Here is a 13,198-nt window from a genome sequence, read left to right as displayed (position 1 = left end):
CACATATCCAAACTCTTTGAACATTTAGTATTGAAAAGTATCAAGTCACCCGTTAACTCAATTTTAATCGATGAGCACTATGGGTCTAGACCCGGCCGCTCGGCAACTATGAATCTAATGGCTTTTGAGGGAGGACATTTATCCCCGTCATGGTTTTCGCTATATATACATGACATAAAGGGAGCTGTCAAAAACTGTGAGTTACTCATTTTTGTCGATGACTTAAAACTTTTTAGTAAAATTGAATCTTTATCTGACTGCTCTGCGCTCCGGAATGATCTTAACAACCTCGTCTCGTGGTGTAATAGTATTGGTCTTCAGTCTAATGTAAATAAATGTCATTCTAAAGCACCGCTTCGCTATTAATTATACGTATACAATCAACGGTTCTAACTTAACCTCTGTCGGTAGTAAGAAAGACTTGGGTGTTCTTTTTAATTCAGATCTTAACTTTCACTCCCATATTGAAACGATCAGTGGTGTTTTGGTAAAAAAACTGGAGGGTATACGCGGAAGAATTTATGACAATGACTATCGTGTATTTATTGGGATCAAAACATATCAGATTTTATCACTTAAAACGACGCTCGCTTCGCTCGCGAATATTCAAGTTTTTTTTAGATCTCATGTTCACGAGTATAAGCTTTTATATCAAAAAAAAATGTATATTAATTTTATACCATATGTCCATATTGTTTCTTGATTTATCTAAGTATTTAAAGTTTCTATGGAAAATTCAATAATTGCCCGATTTTAAAGGCAAAAAATATTAATATAATTGTAAAATAAAAGCATAATCATGTAATAGTCAAATAGGTAACTGCAAAAAATATAAAATATAAAACTTTAACAGAACCTATACATAATAATAAGGAATAAAAAATATCATTTTTTTTTTCAAACTAGTTTTATTTGAAAGTGTATTAGGCTTATATATAAAAAAAAATTGTATTAGTGAGTGGAAAAAGTTTAACAAAATTTAATAGTATTTTAATAAAAAATAATAAAAATAACTTTCTTTTTTTAAATAAGTAACAATTAACAAATAAAATATGATGCTTATATAGTAGGTACTTAACATTAAATCAAAACTTGAACACTAATTAATTTACAAAATTTGCCATAGACTCTTTTTGACAACTTTGCCCTCACCTTTGTCTGTGTTATTTTTTGCTATTTTGGTCCTAGTGTCTTCTGCACACTTATGATTGAATAGCCAACTTTTCACATAATCTTCAGGATTTCAATCACTTAGAGGAGGTCCATTTATGTTTATGAACATTAAATTAGAAATATTATTTATGGTTAACCGTGAACGAAGATCCGTACAAATGTTATTCATAACACTGAATCCTCTTTCACATTCTGCGGTTGAACACGGAAATGTTTTAAGAAAGATGTAGAATGCAGACATCACGTTTTTAGGATCAATAGTTTGGTCGTAAATAATTTTTCTCATACCACTAATAGCTTCATCTTGGTCCAGTGAAAATCTTTTACATAAGTATTTAATATCATCTTCTCCATATCGAATATCTGGGTCCTCAGGCCAAGTTGATTTTTCCAATAGCACTCGCCACACTATCTAGTATATTCTTGTATAGAAACATCAACGGCCGCTTGTAGATATATTATTATAATTTGATACCTAATGAATATAGCTAGATGATAATCGATAGCTATAAATAATAATAAATTATCAATTTTATTATTAACCTACCAATAACAAATTTTCTAAAAATAAACTATGCCTATGGATTTTTTTCTGTTTATGAAGTAGGTATACGAGCGTATACGTGCGTATACGTGCGTATTGGCGTTACTTTTATAGGGTATATGCTAAATCACCAAGTTGGTTCACGGGTATACGTCGTATACCCGCGTATACCCTCCAAAACACCACTGGAAACGATGTGTTGCAAAGCTATAAAAACGCTTGGATTCATAGTGATGCTTTCATCGACCAATATCAAAGTCCCTTCTCGCATTATTAGACACCGCGTTCCTTTCGTAGTTTCTGTGCACACTACTAACTATGGGAGAAATAGTCCTTTACACCATATGATGAGGTTAGCCAACGAGAGCACCAGTTATCAAGACTGGTAAAATTAGGCACTACTTCTTTATAATTCTAATACTTACCATTATACTTATATAATTATTATTATTATTATCTTTTTTTAAACCTATGTGTGTTATTTGTACTAATTATTTAAATTGTAAATTGTAAAATATATATTGTGAAACTGTTGTATAGGGCTCCGCCCGTTAATAAATAAATAAATAAATAAATAATAAATATATTATTGTATTTTGTTATAGGTGGGTACATGGTAATTACTAATTAAGAGTAGAGTATACATGCGTGTTCACATTTAAATTTATATTTCTGGGCTTTTTTCCGCGATTCAGCGTCGACGTACCTATCGTAATTATAACCGTGAGGATATTTTATATTTCCACACAATAATAATATAATATAATATTATGGTTTTATTCAGTAATGGTTCCTACGTATCATAGAACATATTCTATGCACGCATTTTTCCCTATGTATAAACTATAAATATAATAAGCTGTGGCATGGCGTGGTTTTTTTTTTTTTTTTTGAGCAATGGCTCCGTTAATGTTTGGGGTGATAGTAGATTTGTAAAATGTATTGCATCTAAATTATGAACTTGAGAGTTGAGACATCATATAATATGCAAAAGTTTTCAGAGTCCGAACTTAAGGCCTCTAACTTTAAAGGCGGGGCTACTTGCTACTGGATAAAATCATACTCCCTCTCCCTGGCCCCAAGACAATAACCTAAATACGCCACTACTAGGTAGCAGCGGTACCTACCTATGTTAGAATAGCTACCCGACTAAGTATTATTTTCAATAACAGTATACTTTTCAGGACAGATAGTTTTCAATTTTCTAGTATCTAGTGTTTCAAATGTCATTCCAATATGAAAAAAAACTAATTATATACCTAATAATCTAACCAAAATAGCAAAATATAAATTTAATTTACAAAATACATTCATACTGTAGCCTATAGGTATTACATATATATATAAATATATTAACTATGTACATAAATAAATATTAGGTAGGTGTATTGTTATAGACTATTATACTACTATATCATGGATACTCTGTAGCAGTGTGTGACTATGTTTGAAAATATCTACCACTGTTGTAGTACCTACCTATGAAATTCAAAATATTTTAATACATTTTATAAGGTATTTATTCCCCTTAAATTTTAACATCTCAGATGTTTCGGGGGGGGGGGGGGGCAAACATTTAAGTGTAATTAATAAACCTGAAATTAATCAAATAACAGAAAATGTATTTTGTAAATAATATGATACATAATAAAATACAATTATTAATATTATTATAATGAAACAACATATATTTTGATAACAACTAAAAACAATTGTTTAGGTAGGTAACAAACAAGTTTTTAGAGCAACATTAAAGTTAACAATAATTGAACATTAAGATTGGATTAAAGGAACTTGATGATTTGGCAATTCACATTTTTACAATGTTTATAATATACTAACCAATTTCATCAAAATTAGATTAATATGACTGATATAAACATGAATATGAAGAATTTAAAAAAATATATTATATGCTTACACATGTTGTAAAGAATGACAGTGCAACAAAATAAATATGTTAAAAATAAAGTTTTACAGGTACAGGTAGGTAAATTACTTACGTACCTATTATTGAGTATAAATAACAATATAACATATCGAGATAATTCAATTATTCAAAAATTTACATTATATATAGTTATAAAATATCAGTTAAAAAGTTTAAAAAATAGTATTATTAAAATCTTTAAATGTAACCTAACACCTACCTATAATGTTTTAAACAATGTCAGAAAATGCATATTAAAATTGACCAGTATTCAACAAAATAACTATGTTAACAATTTTTTTTAAACTTAAATATTAGTTATTACATATTATAGTATACACTTTACAGTATAGGTACTCAAAATTAGAATTAAACCAATTACTTAAATATTAAAACATTTAAATATACGTAATAACTAGGACTCAGATTTTAAAGGACAATTAATAACAAAAAAGCATAAAATTGTTTGAAATAATACTTAAGATGGAATATAAATATAATATGTTCTTAAGGGATATAAATATGCAACCAGCATAAAACAAAAAACACACAATAATATTTAATATAATACATTTATAGTTTAAAACATTGAAGTCTGCATTTATACTAAGTTTATAATATAATAATATATTAAAAAATTAAAACTTAATACTATACAAATAATAAAAATTATAATTGCAATTCATTTTTTAACTAAAATAAAATATTTAAAATTCTATAATGAATCAAAACAGCATAGCTGGTACCAAAATATTAAAAGTTTCTAATGCCTCTAAACCTCCGTGTAAACTGCATACTTTTGGGTATTCTTTTTTCACCAAAAATCTACAAAACTTTGTAACTTTATTTATTGCATGTAAATTGTCGACCACTACTAATACACTACCTCTATTATTAACTAAAGCACTTAATTCTGGACTAGGCGCTAAATCAAAATTTTCATCTGCAAAGTCTTCCTCCTTAATAGGAATATTTAAACTACCTGGTATACTCTTTTCTATGTAACATCCTTGTTCTCTAGCGTCTACAACCAAAAATTTATGACTTGACATTTTTAATTCTAGCAAATCATAAACACTAATTCTAGGACTAAATTCATTTTGCAATACTTCATAGATCAAACATGGATCATGCTCTCGTGTTTCAGTTCTCAACTCATATTTTCTAAATGTTATTGACCTTGGTGTTACATCGCTAAACTTAGATGATTCTAAAACGCACTTCTCAATATCCACTTCTGGTAGGTCTGAAAACAATAATATACACTCATTAAACCCAGAATTTAATAATGTACTACGTAACTGGGAAAGGATTGATAATCCTACAAATAATGGATATGACGAATCACCTAATAAGAGTTTATCCCAAAGGTGAAAAATTTTATGCATGGGAAACACATGTGAGAACATTGTTAAAAACCAAGGTATAGCAAACAAATCTGGTATGAAACCTTTTTCATCTAAGTGATTTGCTAGTTGAGGGTCATGAAATGCAATTAAATGAAATAGCTTTATTAAATATTCCCGAATTACAGCAGAGTTGTCTCGTAAAAACACATCATTCAAATATTTTTTTACAAATGCTGTTAAACAAGCATAGGCTACATGTTCTTTGCAAAAATTTAAATAAACAAATGGGGCACATAGTGAATCTAAACCTTGCCAATAAACATATTTAGGGTGACTAACAAGCCACGCTTTTAGGACTCTTTTTAATTTTTTATGAGCTACGGACGACGATAGTAGATCATTGTACTGATGGCATCTTGGTATATCAACTTCGATTTGTCTATCTGTTACACCAGCAGTTTCTTTATCTATAGACAAATAAGTGTTTTCTGTATCACTGCAAACATTCAACAAACACGCCCAAATTTCTCCTCTGAAATATGGTGGAATATCTTTCTTTGCTTCAATGAGTAATTTATCCAAATTGAAAGGATAAGACGATAACAAACGATCAAACAAGACAATTCGATGAAACTGATATTCAGTGTCTTTTTCACGAATAACTAATGGTAACTTACCAGTAGTATCATCACATTCTTTAATTTGATCAATTAGTGGATCATAATCTGTTATTTTGAGATGTTGAAGCCTATTCACCAATAGGTCTAAAGATAGCTCAATTATCTGTAGGTCTAATAAACAACTTTGGTTACGTGCATTGCCATACAATGTTCCTTCAAGAATGATCAGTCGAGGTATAAGTAAAATAGATGATTCATTTCTTAATAAGCCTTTTTTTTTCAATGCCCATTCAACATCTCCGCCAGCTAGTTTCCACAAATAATAGACTTGGTTCAGTTTCATTTGACGCAATGGATGTTTACATGAATAGCACTTATTTGTTAATATTTTTGAGAACTCATAAAGAGAAAATATCTTATGATCATATAACTCTTTTGGACACATTCTTTTAGTAACATCCATACAAATACATTTACTGAGAAAGTCTTTCAATTCACTGGGCAATGATTGATACATTGTCAAACGGCCCATTTCACGAGCAAGTCTCATCACAACATCTGTACAATGTGTTAACGATAATATTTTCCGAATTATCTGACTAAGCTTGAGTGTTGGCCAAAGTTGTGCTCCCAGCAACAATTCTAAAATAATAATACCCAATGACCAAGAATCTGTTTTAGGACCAGATTTATTTGAAGCTCTATCTAGAACTAACACTTCAGGTGCAGTATATTTTAATTTTCCAATGGGAAAAGTAATATTTTTACCACTATTTGTCATATAATAAATCCCATAGTTACATAGTTTAACATTATCTTCATCATCTAATAATATGTATTGTGGAGTTAAAAATCGATGCACTAAACCATTATCATTTAAATAAGACAACGCGGACAAAACCCTATGAGTCCAACTTAGTACTTTTTCCAAAGGTATTAGTAATGAATAATTTTTTGATTCAGTCCATAGAGATCGATTGAAATATTGAGAGACCAAAATGATGCGTCCATGTTGTTTCCGAATAAAATCCAAATGTGACACTAAATTTGGATGATTTAACGTCCTTAGTTTTTGAGCATATCCTAAAATTGTAATAGAATTGGGAGTTAATGGTAAACCGTTAGCACCACAAGACTCTGAAGTATGTTGAGCAGCAAATAAAGTTTGAACACCAAACAATGGAGGAACAGGAGCATCCACACAGTTGCAAGTCATGATAAATGTTTAATGGAATTTATCTAAAATAAATTTAAAAACACAAAATAAATAACATTGATCATAACAAAATCAAAAATAAATAAGATATTATAATATGTATCTACATTAAATTGTTTTCTTTTTTGTATAAAAATGTCTTTAATTACTTAATAAAACTTTTTATTCATAAAAAAAGTGGGTATGTTGATGTTGCTCTGCTATACAGTAGGTTACAAGTGGGTCAATGTATTAAGGATTGTATTAAACTTGAATTAAATGATATAAATATCATTGTAAAAGAAAAACGATTCTGAGCGGAGACGGTTTATCAGTCTGGATATTGTTATTATTTATTATATCTTGTAAGTTAAATTTATATTATAATAGGTATTATTATTTTTTATTCCTTTCTATAGTGTAAACAAAGGGTTAGAAATTAAAATTTATTTATTTTTAGCGGTTCTTTGTAATTTGTCGGTAGTTTTTCCTAAAGGTAAGATTATTTTCTAGGCAACCTCATGGGCTTTTTATTATATTTTAATTTTAACGCGAGTTATGAGTATTTTAGAATTGTAAATTTTTTATAAATCTTAAAATACTCATAACTCACTTTAAAATTAAAATATACTAAAAACCTATGAGATTATCAAGGTAATAATCTTACCTTTAGATTTTATAAGAGGTCAATTCACTCTAATTTTTAAATTAACGGAGCTACATGTGTTTAGCTGAGCGTAAAATTTGTTATGTTACGCACTTGTAAGACGGAGACAACACATGCGGGTATAACGTCCTCTTAAAGCAATCTGCCTACCTGCTTATATATTATTATAACTTGCATAATATTATTGATTGAATACGTTGCATTTCTTGTTTCATATAATTAAACATGAGCATTGCCTAAATGATTTTTTAGTCACTAATACACTTGCTTATTATTTATAATTGTAATTTATATTATAATCACAGTTCTTATTATTAATGATTATACAATATCTATTCAGTATTTATGCAATTCTTATTTAAATAATATTATTATGCCTAATTAATTGTATGTTATAAAAAATAAATACATACTTGATGTATATTGTAATATTTTACACATGATATATACCTGACTAGTAAATACCTAATTTTATTTATATTTAATAGATTGTATAATTATATTTTATGTATAGTCATTTTCCGTTTTTTAATCCAAGCCTTGGTCATACATTTTCTAACTTGTTTTTCGTTTTATTTAAATTGCATTCATATAATTTAAAATCCCTTGAGACTAAGTATAATGTATATAATATATATAATATATTATATCTAGCAGTACCTACTATATTTAAGATAACTCAGAACATGTAATTTGATATTATAATTGTTATACTTACAAGTTACAAGGAACGTGTATTATAATTTATAGTATATTGTATTTATTAAAAATAATATTGTACAATCCACTACTGAAAATACCAAGTTTAAACAATTGATATAATACTGAGTGACCACGTCTTGTTGATACAATTTTTTTGAATACAATATGCAACTAGGTATTGAACTATTGAACATTTGAACTATACAATTATACAAATTACAAGATAATACTACTTTTGTATTTTATCAAAAATCAAAATATGTTATCATTGTGATACTTTGATAACCACGGCTTTAGATAGCTTTCTATCAAGGTGTATTGAATACACCTTGTTTTCTATCCACGGACCACGATTTAAGATATCCGTGTTTCTATCTAAAGCCGTGTTGAAAACACAAAATAGAGAAGATAAGGTGATAACACTTTCCTATATCACTCGTGCAACAACCATTCTTTTTATCACGAATTCGTTGTTTTTATCACACTACATCCCATTTAGAGGTTATGTTGGATTTCTGACATGTGTAATTTTTAACAACAAATTAACAAAATACAAATTGAAATTTTGGACATGTAAACATGTTACGTATTGTAAAATTGTAAGAAATCAGAATTAAAAAATGTGTACGATGAAATGGGACATGATCAAAACGATCGGCGATGAAGACGCTGTGGACGATGTCTCGTCGGATTCCGATGTCGAAGTCGAAGTAATTTTAGACCGATTAATCGATCGATCGTGTTTAAATGTCGAGATTTTTAATGATGTTTGTTTTCAGCACCAACCGAAAAAACATAAGACCAAGGGTGATTCGTATTTCGATGACGAATTCAAGTTCTTGAACATGGCTTCAGAGTATAATCACGACACGTGGGATGATCTACAAAAATATATAAAACGTAAAGGTACCAATAGGACTGATGAAAAAATCGAAAAATCCCGTAGATATGTGAAGTCTTTTGTGAGTGTTCTTATTTATGATTTTTAATTGTTTCAAAATCTAACTAATGTGTTTTTTTTCAGCTGCCAGATGTTACTACCGAAGAGCATGAAGATTACAACGAAGAGTCAGATTGTGATTCGTTATCTGAAGATGAACTCAAAAAAGGTAATGTGCTAACAATTTATAGTTTTAATATGAATTTTATTTTCACAGTCTGTTTATTCTATAGATGGTATCAAAGATCGACAAAAATTGGTTGGCAAAAGAAATAAAAAAAAGAAAGAAGTTGAAGAAAATAAAAACGAAATAACTGTTGAAGATGAAGAAGAATTTTTTGAGGACGCTCCACCATTTGAAGAAAATTCTTCTTTTTATCAAATGAACATTTCGAGACCTTTGATGAAGGCTATAAGTGCATTGAACTATGTTCATCCAACACCTATACAAGCGGCTGCAATACCAGTGGCTCTCTTAGGAAGAGATATTTGTGGTTGTGCAGCTACCGGTACTGGTAAAACAGCGGCTTATATGCTACCCATTCTCGAAAGACTTTTATATAGGCCCAAAGGTTTTACTCCTATTACCAGGTAAATCAGTTTTGAATAGTAGTAAAATTTTTTAATATAAAGTTAATTGTAGTATTGTATTAGAGTTTTAGTATTGGTACCAACTCGAGAATTAGGTGTACAAGTATACCAAGTTACAAAACAACTTGCACAGTTTACATCAGTTGAGGTTGGTCTTTCTGTTGGCGGCTTAGAACTCAAAGTGCAAGTAAGATAAATACATATTATGTTATGTTGATGTATGTTTTTATAACTATTCTCATTTTCAGGAATCAATTTTACGTAAAAACCCTGATGTTGTTATAGCTACACCTGGTCGTCTGTTAGATCATTTACAAAATACTCCTTCATTTTCATTAGCAGATTTAGAAGTATTAGTATTGGATGAAGCTGATAGGATGTTAGATGAAAACTTTGCTGACCAAATGAAAGAAATTATTAATATGTGTGCTCGAACCAGACAGACAATGTTGTTTTCAGCTACAATGACTGATGCTGTTAATGATCTTGCTACTGTTTCTTTGAGCAAACCAGTTAAAATATTTGTAGACAGTAATACAGATGTTGCTTTTAATTTAAGACAAGAATTTGTAAGGTATACAAACATAGTTTAAATTATAAGCCATAATTGAGTTAATAATTTAAATAAATACTCTTTATTGGCTTTAGATTACGTCAAGGAAAAGAACAAGACCGAGATGCAACATTAGCTGCTTTAGTATGTCGAACGTTTAGAGATCATACTATGATATTTGTTAGAACTAAAGCTGATGCACACAGAGTAAAAATTTTACTTGGACTTTTTGGCCTTAAGGTAAAATATTGTTGAATTATTGCTTGTTTAACAATATATTTATTAACATCGATATCGTTTAGTGTAATATTGAATCACGATATCAAAAATAAAAAAAATGTAGTATCGATATCTTTATGACTTTAAAACAAATTGTTTTTTAAATATATTATGCAAGTTTATTGGCGTAAATATCAGTTGGTTTCTGGTACACCAAACAAACCTGAACACCCAATGGCCAGGGGCCATTAATTAAAAATTAATTTCAATTACGATAAATTTCAAGTATCGATATCTAAATTTCCGAAAAAAAGTTCTCGATATCAATATTGTTGAAGAAGCTTAAAATATTATTATTTATTTATAATTCATAATTGATGTTTCACAAGGCTGGAGAATTACATGGAAATTTATCTCAACCTCAAAGATTGGAAGCATTACGACAGTTTAAAGATGAAGAACTTGATTTATTAATTGCCACAGATGTTGCTGCTCGTGGATTGGACATTCGAGGAGTGAAAGCTGTAAGTTTATTTATTTAATATAGATTTATATGTTTTACATTATTAAATATTTAGGTTATAAATTATACTATGCCACCAACTGTTGAACATTATATTCATCGAGTTGGCAGAACAGCTAGAGCAGGAAGATCTGGTGTTTCTGTTTCTATTGCCAGTGAACAAGACCGTAGAGTACTAAAAGAAGTGATACGAAAAGCCAAGAATCCAGTAAAAAATCGTGTTATTCCTATTGGTGTGTATAGTTATTAATTTCTATAGGAATTATTAATATTATAATAATAATAGTTTTATCATAAACTATTCAATTATTATTTTTAAATTATCTATGCATTCTAGAAATTTTGGATAAGTATAAAGAGCGTGTAGATTCACTAAGAAATGAGGTTAAATGTATAATGACCGAAGAGTATGAAGAACGGCAAATGACCCGAACAGAAGAATTTGCTGAAAAAACTGAAAAAATGGCAAAAACTAGTATTGGTACTCTTATTAAAAAGAAAGATGAAAAGAAAAGAGATTGGTTCCAGACACAAAAAGAGCGAGGAGAAGCTAAAAGTAAGCTATTAGTTTTATATACATTGTACTATATTCAGGGCAGACTGCATTCACGTATCACAACTAAGGGTTAGGCGTTTGGGTATGACGAGCATGTTTGTCTGATTTGTGGAGACAGTCTTAGTGGGGATTGATACATGAACAACATCAAGTTTTTAACCTTTGCCTGTTTTGTTCTTATTCTGAATAGAGTATAGTTTTATATATGCATTTGAAATTGAAATTTCCTATTTATAATATTGATTAAAAAAAAGTACTGTATTTTTAGAAAGATCAAGAGAAGCTTTTTCAGCCAAAATAGAGAAAAATATTAAAAAGAAAAAGAAAAATACAGAAGGAGACGTTAATGAAGAAGAAGAAATTGAAAATCAAAAGAAAATGCAGAGAGTTGCTAATTTCCAAGCTAGAAGTGCAAAAAACAAAATGAAACCTAAGAAAATGAGTGCTATGTCAGATTTTGGTCAAGGTTTGTGGGAGTGTTAATTTTTTATTCTTTATATATTAAATATGTAATGTTTCTAGGAGGTAAATCTTCTTCGAAGTCTGCTAGTGGTAAGCAAAAGAAAGGAGGTTCCGTTTTTGACTCTCAGTTTACAGACGTAAGCAAGTCCGGCGTTAAAAAGTACAGATACGAGTAAGTGTTGATATTGACAAATATTGGAAACCGCTTAATCTTTGTTCATTTAAATTTATATATTATAATATAATTTTCTTTACTATTAGGGCAAATCAAGCTAAAAGGATGTTGGCTAAAAAGAAATCTGCATTAAATCAAAAAAATCAAAAAGCAAAATCTACATCTTCGAAAAATCCAAATTCTCAAGGAAGAGGCGGTGGAAGTGGTGGAAGGGGTGGAAAAGGTGGAAGGGGAGGAAAGAGAAGATGAGGGTATAATTATAGAAACTGACAATTTATATTATTATTATTTACTTTGTATTTGTCTAAAAAAAAAATGCATACATTAATTATATTACTTATTTAAGTAAATATTTATTTTATTAGCTCCTAATTGTCCTAATAATCACCGTAGCAACAAATAAAAAATTATAATATTATAATATTAATTTAACTCAAAGGCTATAATAAATAATGAAAATTTAAAAAAATCCAGACTGATAAACCGCCTCCGCTCAGAATCGTTTTTCTTATACAATGATATTATATCATTGAATTCAAGTTTAATACAATCCATTATACATTGACTCTTTTGTAACATACTGTACAGCAGAGCGACATCCACTTACCCGCTTTTTTTTTTATTTTTTTTAAAAATAGTTATTAGCAATACATGTATTATTACTTATAACTAATATTGAAGCTTTTTGTTTGAATAAATTTTAAAAAAAAAGAGGATACAAACAATAATATAGGTACATAATATAAACTATCATTTTTAACTTGGTATACAAATTATTTATTTATTTTCCTGTATAGATTATTGTAGAACCAATATTTTAGTTTATATTTAAAATAAGAATAACCAGTTGTTACAACATTTTATCACCGTGAACCATATCTATTATAATCTAGTTTCTCAGCTTCTATTAACATTTAACTGGGACAGACTTATTGACCGGCCAGGACACCGGAACGAATGGCAACCCTTATTATAATTGTTTTTTAAAGATGAGGCATG

The 13,198-nt window shown here is 29.0% G+C and overlaps 2 protein-coding genes across 2 annotated transcripts; one reads left to right on the top strand and one right to left on the bottom strand.

Moving 5' to 3' along the window:
- Nucleotides 1-3,450: 3,450 nt before the first annotated feature.
- Nucleotides 3,451-8,387, bottom strand: LOC132941831 (TBC domain-containing protein kinase-like protein). The gene is made up of 2 exons (XM_061010027.1): nt 8,197-8,387; nt 3,451-6,855 (listed from the first exon to the last, which is right to left on the bottom strand). Exon 2 carries the CDS (start codon nt 6,830-6,832, stop codon nt 4,373-4,375), a length of 2,460 nt encoding a protein of 819 aa, XP_060866010.1. The 5' UTR covers nt 6,833-6,855; nt 8,197-8,387; the 3' UTR covers nt 3,451-4,372.
- Nucleotides 8,388-8,679: 292 nt separating this feature from the next.
- Nucleotides 8,680-12,549, top strand: LOC132941686 (probable ATP-dependent RNA helicase DDX27). The gene is made up of 13 exons (XM_061009834.1): nt 8,680-8,890; nt 8,960-9,142; nt 9,205-9,289; nt 9,354-9,711; nt 9,775-9,898; nt 9,960-10,285; nt 10,360-10,504; nt 10,873-11,007; nt 11,062-11,239; nt 11,344-11,562; nt 11,831-12,028; nt 12,085-12,196; nt 12,286-12,549. Exons 1-13 carry the CDS (start codon nt 8,801-8,803, stop codon nt 12,446-12,448), a joined length of 2,316 nt encoding a protein of 771 aa, XP_060865817.1. The 5' UTR covers nt 8,680-8,800; the 3' UTR covers nt 12,449-12,549.
- Nucleotides 12,550-13,198: the final 649 nt, after the last annotated feature.

Source organism: Metopolophium dirhodum, chromosome 3 (assembly GCF_019925205.1).
Source record: "Metopolophium dirhodum isolate CAU chromosome 3, ASM1992520v1, whole genome shotgun sequence".
In the NCBI taxonomy this organism is placed as follows: Eukaryota; Metazoa; Arthropoda; class Insecta; order Hemiptera; family Aphididae; genus Metopolophium; species Metopolophium dirhodum.
The sequence above is the reverse complement of the archived record's forward strand: the minus strand, read 5'-3'. Positions and strand labels throughout refer to the sequence as shown.